At 48.1% G+C, this 16491-nt stretch overlaps 1 protein-coding gene across 1 annotated transcript; it reads right to left on the reverse strand.

The window, feature by feature from the left end:
- Nucleotides 1-6170: 6170 nt before the first annotated feature.
- On the reverse strand, nt 6171-16222 carry MRPL14 (mitochondrial ribosomal protein L14). Its single transcript, XM_057415423.1, has 3 exons — nt 16106-16222; nt 9249-9342; nt 6171-6788 (listed from the first exon to the last, which is right to left on the reverse strand). Exons 2-3 carry the CDS (start codon nt 9320-9322, stop codon nt 6422-6424), a joined length of 441 nt encoding a protein of 146 aa, XP_057271406.1. The 5' UTR covers nt 9323-9342; nt 16106-16222; the 3' UTR covers nt 6171-6421.
- Between the last annotated feature and the right edge of the window lie 269 nt (nt 16223-16491).

Consider the following 16491-nt stretch of genomic DNA (forward strand, 5'->3'; position numbering starts at 1 on the left):
GGGATAGCCTCACTGCACAGGAGCCATGGGACCACCACATCCTGGCCTTGGCCTTAGGGAATACTCACGAGTGCCACCCCTTACTCCACACCCAAGTGCTATGAGGCCATAACTATGAAAAGCAGCCCATTTGAGCTAGAGTGAGAAAGGTACACTCTTGACCAAATGACCTTGGATTTGCTTCCCAAGCTCTGCCTTGGTCCGTGTTGTATCCTGGGGCTTGAGTGTTTATTTTAGAAGAACCACATTAGGTTCAGGGAGTTTATAGCCTTCAGATATTTTCAAAGCAACCTTGTATTTCAGGTGCCCAAGTGACAGCCTGTCATTGGTGTTTGCACCACAACTGAGCACATCACTTCCCAACCTTTTGGGGAGGGTGTGTGTGCTATTCACATTGAGCACGCTCACCCTTCCTGGCACGGAGGTGAGCGCCCAGGTTCATTTTGAGCTGTGTTAAGCAGTGAAGCTTGCTGGTGCCCTGGAGTAATGAATTCCATGGGGCAATTTATGCTTTGGGTGAAAGGAGAAATGAAAGAAGCCAATTTTATTTCCTCGCCAGACTGTTTGATCGAACTTCGCCTCTACTGCACATTCAGAGAGGGTGAATGGATGTGCCTCATGTGCTTTCTCCACATCCTTCTTTCTATCCTTCTGTCAGGAGCCCTCATTAATCTTCCTTCTCTCCAGGCTAGACACTCCTGAGCTTTCCAATTCTGTTTTCTTGTTACAGGTGTACCTGCTACCAGCCTAGGAAAAGTCCCGTCCACTACCCCTGACAGTTGCTGAGATAAGCTGACCAGCCCGGCACGCACTAGCTCACGTGAGGCGCTATCACTGATTTACACAACAGCATTAAGACTAGATTCAGTATCATTCACCACCCCATTCCTTATGCTGGAAGAGAAACTACTCAGAGAACAAGCTGACAAGGCTACCGTCAGTGCTAGCTCACTCACGGAAGACCCCTTTGGGCAGTGACCACACAAGCTTCTATCTGTGGGCTCTGCCCTGGCAGAGGTGCCAGCCCCAGAGTCCTCCCCTCACCTCCAGCTCTTAACCCCTCCAGCTTCTGAGAATCTGGGCTTTCCAGTACAAGTGTCCAGCCCATACAGTCTCCCTGATGGACACTCTTACCCTACCTTTGTCTATCTTGAACAGTAGTTGCAGTATATAAACAAGTGAGGCCCCAGATCCAGCTGTTTCCCAGTCCTCTTTGCTCTCCCTGGGTCATGCAGATCTTAAGCATCACAGCCACATGCAGAAGAGAAGCAGACAGCTAAAAAATGACAGCCCTCATTGTCTCACCAGAAGGGCTTTGCAGGGTCCTCCCACTGCCTCTCTGTGAGTGGCCGAGTGGAAAATGCTGCTCAGCCTGTGAACCCCGCTCACCACCTGAGGCTTGGCAAGCTTCAGGGAAGGGGGTTTGGCATCTGCCTCTAGGTAAATGGCCCCAGCAGGGGTCTCAATGCATTTTGAGGGGTTATTTTGCATCAAGAGATTGGGCCAGCTCCAGGCTTCCCAAGAGACCCAAGCTGTGCCTCCCCACTGCCCACCTCTGCCTCCTGCTTTGCAGCCCACTGCCATCCAAGAGCCAGCACCCAACTGCTGGGTAGGGCACTGTGTACCTCTTCTTCCTGCCACGAGCAGCTACAGCCCTGTGGGAATCACAGTGCTGCTACAGAGCCCTCTTTCCATTGATTTCCCCAGCCCAGCTTGCCCTCACCAAAACAGGACAGGGTTAGATGTGACCCTGCTGTGCCCGGCCACTCAACACTTCATGGAGACAGAGCTCAGCCCCAGTCAGACCTGCCTGGCTCTCACCAGCTCTTTCCTCAATGGACCTGGTCAGGTTGGGTCACTCCAAAGTCTTCATCTTCCTCCTCCTCACTGGCTATGGCTCCGCTGCCCTACTGTGGGCCAGCAGCTGGGGAGCATGCTGACGGAGCGAGATCTGGGCTCCGATACTTCAGTCAGTCAGGCTGAGGGGCCCACCAAGTGAGTGGCATGGGGGCTATGGGGGCAGGCTGCCAGACACACCACCATGCCCACATTGCCATCTAGCCTCCAGCTCTGGGATGTGCAGCTTGCCACCCTCACCCCTTGCTAACCGATCCAGACCGAAGTCCAGCCTCCAGCTGCATCGGCTCTGTTTCGGCAGGCATGTCAGCTGCCTTCCCCTCTCCCAGCCCCCAAAGTCACTAGCTGCCTCCCTCAGCTCTGTGGTCCATCCACCCTCTGGCATAGGGCCACAAGACAGGGCTGCCTGTCTCTCAGCCTCGGTCTCCAAGCAGATGGAAGACATCAGCTCCTCGCTGCCTCCCTCTGCGGTAATCTGTCTCGCCTGCTTCCTTTTGGGGACACCCCTTCTCACGGCCAGCTAATCCCCAGTGCTCTCCTGTCTCTTTCCAGACCCCAGCCCTCACTAGAAAGCCCCATCACATATCTTTTCTGGACAAGCATCTCCCCGAAGGCCATCTCTTCCTACCCATGCAGGATGACCTAGAAAAAGACCCCTTTCCCCCATCTCCCATGGAAGAATGTCTGAGCACAAAATCCCCACTGTCACTAGGGGAATAGGCACCCTCTTGGGAACTTCATTTGATGCAAACCCTGGATCCAAACACATGGGAACGGACACAGACCCAGGGACCCACTCAGAGCTGACCAGAGAGGTACATTTGTAATGGGGCAAGAAGACCCTGGGAGGACTCTGCCTTTGGCTTCTCCTTCCCTCTGCAGCGGGTGGCAGCTCCCCCAGAGGCTGCCCAGAATTCCTCTTAAGCACCGCCTCATGCTGGGAAATTTTCCCATTTACCATATAAAATCCTGTTAATCACAGAATAATAAACATAACAAGGAAGCAGGGGAAAGAATGACCCAGCAGCAACTGAGGTAGGTGGCATTTTGTTTTGATTCCCTCCTCTAAATAATCTCACCAGCCTGCAGCCATCCTTCAAGAAAAGGACCTGCAAGAACTGCTACCCATGGAGTAAATCTCATCTGGTTTCCTAGCAGGATGGAAATCACAAGGAAAAGCCTTCCATTTGAGGAGAGCTCAGTCTCAGGTGGATGCCAAAAGAGGATACTACATGCTGGAACCCAGGAAATCCAGCAGCTGCTCCTGGGACACCACTGCCTTGCTGCTCAGAAGGCTCTGGCATGTCTGGAGCAGAGCTGGGCCAGCTGGAAGTCGAGAACAAGCAGGTATTTACCCCTGTGCTGAAACAAAAGAAAAGACCTGGCAGTGTTCAAGGCCAGGCTGGACGGTGCTTGGAACAACCTGCTCTAGTGGAAGGTGTCCCTGGCCATGGCAGGGGGTTGGAAATGGATGAGCTTTTAAGGCCCCTTTCTGACCCAAACCACTGAGATTCTATGAATACAGGGTGTGCTCAAAGAAAAAGAGAGCCCTGAGAACCTACATCAGCCTAGGCCACTGGCAAGGCACTGTCCATCTGCTCCTGCCTGTGCAGCGCAGATGGATGGTGCCAGAGCAGTCAGGGGCTGACCATCCTGCAACCATGGTGGGGCCAAATTCAATGGGATGGCTGGGAGCAGGCTAAGGGCTCATCCACAAGCTTTTTCCTGGGCCTTTTCCCCTCAGAGAGATGCTGCTGCAGGCAGCACCTGGAATTTGCAGTGGGACAGGGATTGCTGCAGAGGCTGGGTTCCTCGTTAGGGAAAGACAGGTAAAAACTGCAGGACATGCTCTATGGAATATGCTTAGCTCAGCTGTCTGCATGTCTGCTTATTAAGCTCTAAGTTTAGGGATTTAGTTCCACATATCAGTTTACTTAGAAATAAAGCATCGCTTCACATTTTAATCTCAAGCATGCCACATTGTCTTGCCCGCTTCCTCTTGTGCCCTCTCCCCAGGACCTCTTCCCCAGAGAAATGCTGGAAAGTTATTAGCAAATATTCTGTGAAATATTTAATATCCAAACAGCAGGGGCTGTGCATCCCAGGAGACTCATAGCCCTTATGCTCAGGACAAGAAAAACAAGGATTGTTTGCAGGCCCTTAGGTCCTACTGGGAGACGCTTCAAGGCTGGAGTTGTCGCCAAGCAAAAACCTCACAGTAAAGCAGCCTTTTAGACGAGTTATAAGGTATTCCAGCTTGGGATGGACTCCTCTTTCACTGTGCCCACAGCCTTTACACAGAAACAAAGGATATTTTGAAAATGTATTTTCCAGCCCTATATTAGTGGAAGCCAGCTTCTTTTTCTGTTCTCCAAAGGATTTAATTGAGGATATCTGAGCTCCTTCTGTCTGCAGGAAGGCCATGGCAAACATGTCAACTGGCTTACGATTATTGAAAAACAAACAAACATATAAAAGTATTTGTTTATGTGTTTATTGGGGTTTGGGACTTTCAAAGGTTGTGGAAAGTTTTGTAAAGCAAGACCACGAAGCTGTTAAGTGGCAAAAACACCTTCCCTAAAATGCATAAAAGCATACACCCCTTTTCCACTCAAAATACTTAAGCCTGCTGGAGGGATGAGCTGTGAAAAAGCTAGAACATACCACAAGAGAGCTGTGTAGATTCATCTGCACGACGGCAGGGCACAGAGCTGACTTTCCCACCCCTTCCCCTAACTCACGTAGATCCAGCACTCTGCAGCCCTGCACAAAACTTCCCCGGTGCCAGGATGGGACCCGCGCTCCCAGCGCTCCCTAAGGCCCCTCGGACTTGAGCAAGGCCTGGCTTATTCCCATCCCTCCGTCCGGACTCCGCACCGCCGCCGCTAGAGGGCCCGGGCGGCTCGTTGCGGGCAGCTCGTTGCGGGCGGCTCGTTGCAGGCGGCCGGTGCCGGGCAGCCCCGCAGGACGGAAACCGAGCATCGCCAGAAGACTGAGGAAGCCGCTCATCCCCCCCGAAGCTGCCCCGCCATCAGCCCAGCATGATGCGGGAGCACATTGAAGCAGGGAGAAAAAAGCAGCAAGCGGTGCCCGAGCAGCTGGAGTGTGCCATGGAGGGAAGGAGGCCAGTCAACACCCACTGCACACACGGTTTGCTCACCATCCTGCTTAGCTAAATGGCATCAGCATCACCTTTGACCACAAGTTCCTCCTGGAAGGCGACTGCACTCAGATTCACTGGAAAGACTGACAGCAGACAGACGAGCGCATGCTCCACTGTTATGCCAGTGGGCAGACACCTACGAAGCAAGCACGCCAAAAGCTTAAAAGGCAATGCCTGCACGGTTCAGAGCAGCAGACCCAACATCCACTGGCCCATGGACAACAGCAATCAAGGAGGATACTGCCAGCAACAGCTGGTTCTGCTTTCCCACAGAACTGGGCAGCACAGTAGTTTTGATCCCCTCTAGTTCACAGGGTGGGACAGCGTCATTACTTAAAGGTCAAAACTGAATTTAAATTCAAAGTATCTCATCTGCATTACCTGGAATCATGGAGAACAAGGATTCAAGACTCAGTTTTTCCATGGGCAATATGGATTCCACAGCAGGGAGTGTGGGGCAGATATATCTGCCAGAAGTAACTATTTAAAATGTGGAATAGCTCAGCACTGAAGTCTTCAGATCTTCATATCGGGGCGATGCAGGGCCAAGGTAAGGAGCTTTCCCAGCTCAACAGGGAGGGTATGGGGAAGGACAAGACACTGCCAGCTGCCACTAGACATGTGAGGAATGGGCTGAGGGGCCCAAAGCTGGCCAAAGTCCTGTGGGCTGCAGCCCTCTTCCCCAGCACTGCTATTTCTAGGAGTGCTCTGCCCCCTGTATTCCTTTACCTGCCATGAGCACCGAGTTTCTGAATCCAGCCCTTGCATTACTCAGAGAACACAATTTCCTCAGGTTGGTCAGGTGGAGAGCACAGGCTGCATCTCAAACCTCCCCTATTCACCTCCCCTTCCTAACTTTGCTTCCCCATCTCTGGCATATCCTGTTCAATCACACACCACCGAAGTCTGTAGACCATCATGCCCTCCCAGTTCTGATTACTCCTGAAGACTTCTTTTAGGCAAAGACATAGAAACTTATCCTTTTATTGAATGCGGCCAAGGCACCAACAGTTCATTATGTAACTCTTCTACTCTTATATGTGAATCCATTTTGTAGACCCCATTGGAGCAGGGACTTTGTGCTGTGTTTCTGGGGAACTGGGAAAGGCAGAAATACAGAAAAGAGAGCATAAGCAGTACAAAACAGGACGGATTTTCATGATCTCATTTTAATGATTATAGACACACTGCAGATGTTCTGTGAAATAAATCAACCTTCTTTTCGAGCAAAACAAGGTATTCCAACATTTAAATTAGTTGCCTGCAATTCTTATACATGAAGAGACTCTTGATGACCCTCAACCTTTTCACTTTTTACCGTTTTCTTTCTTAGAAAAGGACCGAGGAAGAGCTACTGTATGAAAGCATATAAACACAATTGCCAGACACCCTTCTTATCTTTCATACAAAGTTGTGGGCAATGGCCAATATTTTGGAGAACTCTCCTTCTCTCTGTCGCAGGCTATAGGGTATTGGTGTTTTTATTCTAGTCCCTAATGGATTTCCATTGTCATCTATGAGTACCACATTGTTGGAATCAAATCTAGGCGTCATGGTGGGACCAGGCATCTTGTGCCCTACAATTAAAGCCTTCTTCTTTTCCCCTTTAATAGCCAGAAGGATCTTGTCTCCTACTTTGCCAACCCCAGTCTTGTTATACACATGGATACATTTTGGTGGCCGGTGGTACGGTGTGTTCCCCAAGGTGCTGTTGTCCACCACTCGCACACGGGTGAGCTTCTGTATTGCTTGGCATGCTCCAGTGATACTAGCAAAAGACAGGAAAGAATAAGACAGATCTCCTCAGTAATCCTTTGGGAGCAAGGGCAAACTCAGCACAGGATCTTGTCATTACACAAACCGCTCACAAGGCGCCAGCAACAAATTCATACCATATGGGTGACACACTGACTGCATTCAATGTACTCTTTGAAAGCCAGATGCTACTTCAGGCTTTGCACTCTCTTCACTAAATGTCAAACATAACAACCGCTCTACTTTGAAACACGACTAAAAGATGGCACGAAGAGTGGCTTGCATTTACTGGGCTTTTTAGTGACTGCACATGATTTCATTCAACTTCAATTACAAGCAAAAAAATGTGCTTGCTTCTGCTACAAACAGCCTACAGGAAGATCAGGCTCAAGTCAGACTCTTTCAATCTTGTACACAACCCCCAGAGATAAGGGTTTTTTTGACCAATCTTCTTTACAGTGAAGTCTGTAAGGGTCTCCCATCTTACTCTGCTCTCAGTAAGACACCTGAGGTCCTGCTGTTGCTGCTAAACTGCCACTAGCTAGAACCTAACAGATCGCCACTTTCCCCACATGGGAGGAACCCAGAGGCACATTCTCTTCTGTATCTGTTTGCTCTGTGAGGTTATCAGGAGTAAGAAACAACAGAAATAAACTGCACTAAGTTGTTAGATTTGACTCTGACTGTGCTTAGGAACAGCAGGAATAAACTGAGAAACAATTCAACCTCCTTTACAGGAACAGCTATTTGTTTATCCAGTAAGCTAAAATTCAAGTGATACGCTGTCTTCAAAGGAGGCCCAAACATCGACCATCAAAAAAGCAGGAAGATCCTTTCTACTGGTGAGCAACTGATTTGCAGGAAGGTACCAGAAACATGCTGGCCAGGCAGCTGCAGGAATGCCAAGCTGCTGTCAGCTGAACTAGTCAAATAAACAGCATATGGAATCAACGTAACCATTCACCTTGTTTTGAGGAGCAGAAGTACATACAGTATATAAAAATCAATGGAGATTATCATCCCTTCTAGAAGATAAAGGACATGGAATTGCAATGCTACCTAAAAGAAGACCAAGCCACCCCCTGTGTATCAAACACGGTGTTGATGTTCATCAGCTGAAGCAGGCACTTTTACATCCAGTAAAGGAGGGCCAGCTGGGTCAGTCTGTATTAGTCTAACTGCTGCAGAGGTCAAGTGCTGCCCTCAAGATTTGCATCCTACAGCAGAGGCCTACCCCAGCTTTCCCCTACAAGAGGACACCTCTCTTCTCTCTCAGAAGTCACTCGCCTCTGCAAGCAGCCACCCTCTTCCATCCCCTGGCAAGGATGTGGTATACCACACTCTAGCCCCTGCCTGTCAGCTGTGGCTGCACAGCAGGGAAAGCAAAAAAGAAGAGTCTGGAAAGGGACAAGAGTGTTGTCAGAGGAAGGAGATGAAGAAACCTAGATGGGCCAAATGCACAATGAAGCAGTAGGAAACAACTAGAAGTGTGATTGCCCAGGTACAACTGGACAAGATTAACTGCACAAGGAGGACTTTTTTCTTTCCTGTTTCTTCATTTCTATCACAGTCTTGAAGCAAAATCCCACCACAAAGGAAAGGTTTCCCCATTAAGACTGCTGACATTTTGCTCACCTTTGTGGACTGTCCCCCTCTGGCTGTCAGCATACATAGCTCCTTGAAACACCTACTGGCCAATGCTCTCATGCAACCCATTTACAGAGAAAGCCAGTATGACCCAGGTACCTCCTCAAGATAGCTCCTGGGACTATCACACAACCTAGCTCTGAGCATTGTCTTAATACCCTCTCCAGAGCATAGTCACAAGAATGACTAGTCTCATCCTTCAAACTAAAGCCCTGACCCTTTAAAGAGTTATACGCTAGAGACTCCCCACACCTCCACTGAACGCACTGTGCAATTAGGCTCTAAGCTTTGTGCAAGGCATTGTAAAATATGACGTCCATAAATTTAAGAAGTTTTAAATGCCTTGAGCTTGGAACAAGGACCTAAAGAAAAATAACAAAATGGGCACTGTTAAGGGACAAGGAAATAATTTTTTGCATTACTTTTGTTCTAAATACCTGAAATTATAAACTCTGGAATAATTTTAAACATGTAATTGGTGCTGCATTCAGCAGGGTCTGGCTATTGCTTATTTGCACTTGGCTGAAAACCACAGGCACTTCCAACTTCTGCTTGCAGGCCACTGCATTGCCCTCAGGGCCTTTAAGCCTCCGCACACCCATATGAAAATGCAGAGTACAGGCCACATTCAGGCTGCCAGGAACCTGTCTATGTTGTGTTTGGGCTCACTTTTCAACCTGGGAAAAGAAAAGTGTGAGATTTTTAATTATTATTACATTATCCTTTTTGAATCACAAATACTTTATCTTATGCTTGACCTACTTAACAGCACCTCCTTCAATCAGAAAACTCTCCCAAGAAAACAAAAGCAAGATTTGAAAATTACCTCAAGTGCCGCTGGATCACCGTACTGCTTAGATGGGTTAAGGATAAACCCAACCGCCTGTTCAAGAGAGCCATTTGGATTCTGGTAAGCCACCCTGCATAAGAAACAAGAGAACTATGAACTCTGGAAAATGGACAGAATTTGTTTTGTTTCCTTTCCCTTATGTGAATCACACACTAGAGCCTCAGCACCTCTTTAGACACTGCAATCCACAGCACAAGGAGTGGTAACAAAGCAGCATGCCACAAAGCAGATCAAAAATTCCTGCTTGAATTTAAGAGACAATATAATTCAGATGTGTATACTACAAAGCTGGATCCAGTATGACTGCATTGCAGTTGCTTGCACACGTAAGTAAGGACTCTTCTGTGTAAATTGTGAACCATGTAGCAAGCAGCAGGTTTGAGAATTTCAGATGTTTAGTTTAGAGGCTGCAGCGACCTACCATAGTTACTTGTAAGTTACCAGTGTTACCTATACAACAAGCTAAAAGCCAGAAATACCCTGCAGATTGGCACTAGAGCTTCAAGAAAGAATTTGCCAGACAAGAAACAAAACAAAGTTCCATAGGCGAGGGCATGCTCTCCCTTAGCATACACAAGGTGCTCAGCAGCCTATGGTTAGAGGCCAGGATCGTACCTTTGCCAATCCTGCCCTGTTAAGGCTGCACAGATCAACCAGCTCCCTCTAACTTCACAGTGCTCAATTAAGCCAAACCAAAACAGTTCCCAGACTGCAGCAGAGCTGGGCTACAGGGGCGACCCCTAATTGAGTGTTCCACACCCTCTTCCCTGACTACATCTATAGCTGTTCCCTAACCTCATTCTGTCAGGCTGTTGGCAACCAGCTTGCACACGCAACTGCAAAGTCTTATCTGGACACAGGTCACCTTGACAATGGGTAGCGAGTGATGACCCAGGCAGATCCAAGAGAAGGGAGAAAACAACACAGGCCAAGAGCCAGTCCTCTTTCAGGCCAGCTCAGGTACAGCTAAGACTGACTGCAACCACTGCTGTGTGACACTGCTTGCTTAGGCCTTGGCAGTGCAATCAACACATGCTCTGCTTCTCTCCTTTCTAAAGTAAACATTAAAAAGTCATTGACCTCTTGTCTCTCTTTGCCAGTTCTGATGAGCCAAACTGTAGCAGTACATTGTAAAGCCATTTTCTTAACTTTTAACTCTTAATTTTCTTAACTCTAAAGAGTTAATATTTTTAACTTTTAAACCTTTTTCTTACCATTTGCTTAACAAAGCTAACCTAATATCTCTATAGATAAAAAATACATCCACAGAGCCTTCTGACAAATGACACCACAGCTGGTTTTATTAAACTAAGTAAACCCCAGTCTAAATCTTCACTCTCCCTCTGCTGTTTTTATTTTTCCCCAGTGTGTTGTGTTTGCTTGCTTGGGGATGTATGTAACTTTCAGGGTTTGCAGCAGTCCTACAGAGCAAGCTAACGCTGACAACAAGATGAAAAGCACTGGAGATGTGCACCACAGCAGTCCTGTAGCAGTGCTCCCTGAACAAAGCACATGATTTGCAGCAAACTATCTCACCTGTCATATAGGCAGGTCTGGAACAGAACAGCAACAGCCAAAGATGTCCTAAACTCTTTGTTCTATCCCTCTTTTCAGTGGGATAGAAGACCTTCAAATGAGTCCAGAGCCTCCTCCCTTCAGAGCTTGCCTGCACTGTACCCTCTCTCAAATGAGACTCCAAGAAGGCTGTGCTTTTGCCACAGCTCCTTACCTCGCTGTGTAATCCTAATGAAAACAAGGCCCTGTGGTATTTACAGTGCTGCCGGCAAACAAGGTGCGATTACCTGGGCATTCCTGCTCCCAGGATTTCTATGCAAGTTCAACTACATTACCTTGCTATAAACCCACACTCTGTGTTAGCAGCCTGTGTCCTGCTCTGCACTTGGGTGTGCCATTTCCCTGCGTGAAACTCAAACTCGGTAATACTGCTCCTACTACCTCCAGAATCACACTGAGGCTTTGAATCCCCCTAGAAAACCCAAAGAGCAGCAGCAGGTTGGCCTGTCTGTTATCTTTGACAGACACTTCCTGGAGAATCCAGCCATCCCGGTCACCCCTGCCTCTATTTCCCTGGCAGGCATGGTGGCCTTGTTGGCAGGAAAGGATGGACCTCTTCATCCTCACCATTACGTAGGCTGATGGGAGAGGTCTGCTGGCTCATGGCAGGGCAGGCACTGGCACACACTATGCCTTTGTCACAGTGACAGCAAAGTCAGGCCCAGCATAGCAAGATGTGCTTAAGGCAGCATGTCAGAGTCCTAAAGCGCTGCCTAAGCTCTGAACTCATCCCCGCTCTGGGGAGGAGTCACCATCTGTTTCTACCCTGTGGCAACAGTGAAGGTTTGAAGTTTAAAAACTACCAGCAGGAGCATCAACAGCATTAAATGCCCAAGGACTGTTTATTTTACCAGATGACTCAGTACCCCCTTCTTTGCTAAGAATTATTCCTCAGCGCATTAAGATGCGTCACAGGCTAAGAACCTTCCTATGACTGATTATTTGGTATGAAGCATCCTGTTAGGAACTGAGTAAACAGGGGGGATGCTTCCAATTAGCATGAAGGGTGGAGGGAAGAGAATAATGCACCTGTGGCATGGAGTACAGCATTCAAGGGTGCAAGCAGTTTCACAGAGTGAATCACATCTTCAGCTATTGTAACATGCCAGCTTCACTTCTAGAAAGTTTGGGTCTGTCTCCAGGTGCTCCTCAACCAGACCCAGTCGTGACTTACTCCCTCAGCAGCTGCGAGCTTTATCTCTTTTGCCTTCAGTTTTCCCCTCTATGGAGCAGCTAATTACCAAACTAAACTCCAAAGGGCACAGAAGCCACTCAGTCACGCTGGGTGCTGCGACATGAATGATCCAACTTAGTGCCAAAGTTGAAGAGCTGCTATAAAGCGATGACAGCCATCGGCCCCAGCACACCTAGCGCCTCTCTCCTTCCCTGTGCTGCCTCACAACATTAGGCCTTAAATCGTTAGGTACTTTATCACTAATACACTCCTGCCAAGGAATTATCTTGAAAAGAACTCCTGGAGGTCATCTAGTCCAATCTCCTTCTCAAGCAGGATTAATTTCAGAGTTCTTAGTGCTAGGCAAGAACAGTGTTTAAACAGATGCTATCCTAAAATGAAAGGCCCAATACAAGGACAATTGATAGAAACATCAGCCACATGTAGCTGCATCAAAGCAGTGATAAAGAATTGTGCACAGAGACCTCTCCTGGTCCTACCCTGCTGCCCCTAAGTTCTAGCAGTGGCTCTGTCTCATGGTCAGAGAGACTAACTCTTTAAACCAGAATCCAAGATACTTTGCTTCTCTCCACTGCACATACCTGTTAAAAGTTAGCACAGACCCAAGACACAATTTGGAGTAAGATTCAGAAGAAGGGAGGAGTTTATTAATCAAATATCACTGAAATGACCCAATTTCTACTTTACTGAATAAATCTGAGCACGCAATAACATGCTGGAGCAAACACTCCCTTCTTGAGGGCCCTTCAGCGTCACCCCATTCAATCCAGCAGACCAACATCAACTTCCAGCACCGCACAAGAAGAAATTCTTCACCAGTTATAAACCCCTGGAAGTTAATTAACCACTGTGCCGTTTTCAAGTGCCATAATAAAGCTACCATCTTCACCCTTTTTCCTTGAGATGAAAGAAATAACTTACATTTACCACAATCCTGAGTGGCTTTTGAATGGAGGAATGCTGGAGAATTCCATTCCAGCTCACAGAAGCAGGCCACATACCATATTTTCGTCAAACATGCACAAATGCACAAGCTGACCACCTCAGGGAGCTGATACAAAGCAAGGACATCTTCCAGATAAGGGGAACAGGATTACATACTCACTTGGAAACTACATCAGGGCTCAAAGTACCAGGAAAGGAAGGTCTATGGCCCCCCAACACACATTTTCATCACCTCTCTTATGCTGGCTCTAGCATACATGTAAATCACAGTCTTCAGCTAAATCAGTTCCTTGATCCAACTCATCCCACAGCTGTGTGAATGCTGGTGCAAGGGAACACAGCAAAACATAAGACCAGAATTCCTTTCACTGCCAACCCAGATTTATATTATGACATTATCTCTGGAGAAACACCAGGAGATGTGGACAAGAAATGGATCTCTTTCATTCCAGAAAAATATTGATGCGCCTCACAAGAATAGTCTGTATGAATGTACACTATTAACACAACTATGGGAACTCATAAAAGGCCTCTGAACACTCAAGAGGCCAGTGCAATGGCTCTGACCAAGTCTTTATCAGTGGTATGTATTTTGAAAACCAGTCGAGGTACCATTTTTAGCCTGCCTGCATCATAGAGTAAGCATACTTTAAATAGTTATCTAACAATCCAGTATTAGTTCCCTTTTAAATCACAAATTTTGGAAATGACCCCTGCTCCCTCTATTCCCAAGATCTGTCATTTCACAACCATTCAACTATTTCTTTTCCTTCTTTCTTCTAGTAACTCATCCAAACAGGCTCCAGAGAAAACCAATAGATGCTACAAAGCAAATGCTGAAGAGTACTACTCAAAGCCTGCTGTCAAACATACAAAATAAAATAGGGAAAAATATTCTTCACTTTAATAGCAGTAACCTGATCTGCACAGTCAAACAGTGGGGGCCAACATCCCCTTTATTCTTCTAAGAGAGCAAAACAGACATGTTCCAGGCGCCACAAAGATTTTAACTGCATCTGTCATCCATCATTAGAATGCAGGAAATAAATCCAAGATAATATGTGCCATGCAAATACCTAAACCCCTACTCTGGCACTGTGGGTTTATTTATAGACCATCTGCCAGGGTGAGCTACCAGAGCCAAGTGTGAACTACAGGAACCAATCCATTCACAACTCTCCTCATAAAGGAAACGATGTGATTAAGGGCGCACGCGCACGTGTGTGTGTGTGTGTTAAAAATACACAAGATATTCATTAACAAGACATAACTGGTTTTACATTAATGACAGCCAGAAAGGCCAGGATTCACGACGAGGAATTAAGTCTTTTTGAATTCCATTTATAAATAAGATTAGCTGTTAAGTAGGATATTTATTAATCCAATTTACCAACAGAAACTCACTACAGGTACATCTGTGAACAATTTTAAAGCAAAGCACACTAACCTAATTTTCCAAATCACAATCAGGAAAGGCAGACGAAAAAGAAGAGCTGAATACCTTTACTAGAAAACTTACTTAAAATGTCAAAAGTATCCAGGCAACCCAACTCTAAGGTTCTTATGGCTCTTACATTCTATTATCCAAGCACCTTAAATCATTCTATATACTCATATTCACAGCACTGTACTAAAATAGGGAGGGATTACTCCCAGTGCACTGGCAGGAAATTAAGCTACAGAGAGGACAGCCTGTGTGAGGTAAAACGAAAGGAGCAGTAGAGCAGGTGCTTTACCCCAGAAGCTCTGCTCTGGTCTGCGGGGCTGCAGGTGAACCTTAGTGAGGATACTCCCTGTCTCTCTCTGCCTTCTGGAATTACATGTGAATTCAGAGAACTGCCCACACTCCTGTAACTCAATGCTGCTATCATCTCTCAAAGGTATCTTCACTACTTCTGAAAGCATTGAGGTCTCAAGAACAGGATAGGTGGCAAGCCACAAGGCTAGATTCTTCTCCCAGCCCTGACCTGGGCGACCACATCCCAGCCAGCAAGGTGCGATCGCAAACCAGATAGTGGCAAGCGCACTGGGGGGACCTGTGGCAGGGAGAAGGGCACAAACAAGAAGGGAAAAAAGGTGGAGAGCTGTGGCTCAACTATTAAAATAAAGCCAAGAACCACTAACCTGAGTTACTTGTTCACAGAACAAAAAATGATAATGGCTCCAGGCCTTCCTGATAGAGCCATACCAGAAAACGACGCCTAACAGACAGAATTCAGGGTTAAGAAAAACCTGCCCTGGAGACAAAGGCAAGCTCATGGTACAAGGCAACACAGAGCTATCTGCAGCTTTGCTAGAATAAGCCTTGCTTCTCACGCAAAAACTTCCCTTAACTCAGTCTCCTTCCTTCCAAACATGACCCTCCCAGGTAAGCTGGGAGAACTCTCAAACCAGAGAAGTGAACACAGCTCAGATGAGCATTTGTAACCTGCATTTACAAAGACTGTATGTCTGCTTTTACTACAAGGAGTAAGCTTTACACACAAGAAATCCGTCATGATGCCTTCTTCAACGAAATTGCCTCCCCTTACTCACTGGACCTCCAAAAGCATTTTTTGGAGAACCACCAGCAAAGCACAGACTAGCACCCACGCTTCCCGAGTCCCCATGACACACACAAGTAAATGCCACTCTTGTCAGGACACAGGAATTTTGGTTTAACTTTGCTGCATGACTACTCATACCTATCCACAAGCATAATCCCGGCAGCTCAGCTCCCCCTGGATTCTGAAACACTCTGAAGGACACACATTCAGTAATCACATAGGCCAAACTGCTAGGGCAGGGCAAGAGCACAGGGTGCCACCTCTCGGAGAGGCAGGATGCTAGCCGTGACCCCTTCTGCAAGCGACACAAAGGCTCCGGGCTCCACAGAGCTCAGGCTCCCAGCAGCCTCTGCAACATGCCACCGCTTAGCTGCCCAGCTGCCTGCCACTCAAACTCACCCCCGAGGAACCTTCGGGGCCAGCGTTCCTAGAGCAGCAAACAACCTACACTCAGGGCTTAGACGCCTGAGGCCTTCTGGACACAGCACCACCGAGGCCCGCAAACGGCTCCCTGTGAAGGGCAGCAGGGCCGGCATAGGAGCTAAGGGAGGACCTGGGCAACCAAGGCTCACCCGCCCTACCGCCAGTTCTCGCTCAGCCCCAGCGCCGAGGGGGCCGCCCAGGCCCCGTCCAGCTCGGCCACGAGGCTGAGTGCGGGCCCAGCTCCAGGTGAAAGCCGCACCCCAGGAGCGACATGACCCGGCAACAGGACACAGGCCGCGGTCAGCCCCATGTGGGAGTCCTAAAGGCCCGCTCCCCTCCCCGCCACCCCGACCCGCAGCCGCCGCTCCCCACTCCGGGCCCGCGCACCTCCGAACACCCAGGCCCCGCCGTCCTCCTCCCGCGCGCATGAGCAGTTTCGTCACCGCCCACGAGCCCGCCCATCGCTGTGCAGAGCCGGTGCCGCTGGGTGCCGCTGCGCCCCGCCGCGCCCCGCCCACCCGGGGCCCCGCCCCGC

Source organism: Pezoporus wallicus, unplaced genomic scaffold (genome assembly GCF_028554395.1).
Source record: "Pezoporus wallicus isolate ANWC-B61680 ecotype Strahan unplaced genomic scaffold, APGP_CSIRO_Pwel_v1 contig_5352, whole genome shotgun sequence".
In the NCBI taxonomy this organism is placed as follows: Eukaryota; Metazoa; Chordata; class Aves; order Psittaciformes; family Psittacidae; genus Pezoporus; species Pezoporus wallicus.

Bases quoted from the DNA above. Each gene is read 5' to 3' on its own strand.
- MRPL14 (XM_057415423.1), bottom strand. From the start codon at position 9,322: ATGGCTCTCTTGAACAGGCGGTTGGGTTTATCCTTAACCCATCTAAGC. The intron at 6,789-9,248 runs GTAATTTTCAAA...GTCTTTTGCTAG, and splicing joins GTGATCCAGCGGCACTTGAG to TATCACTGGAGCATGCCAAG.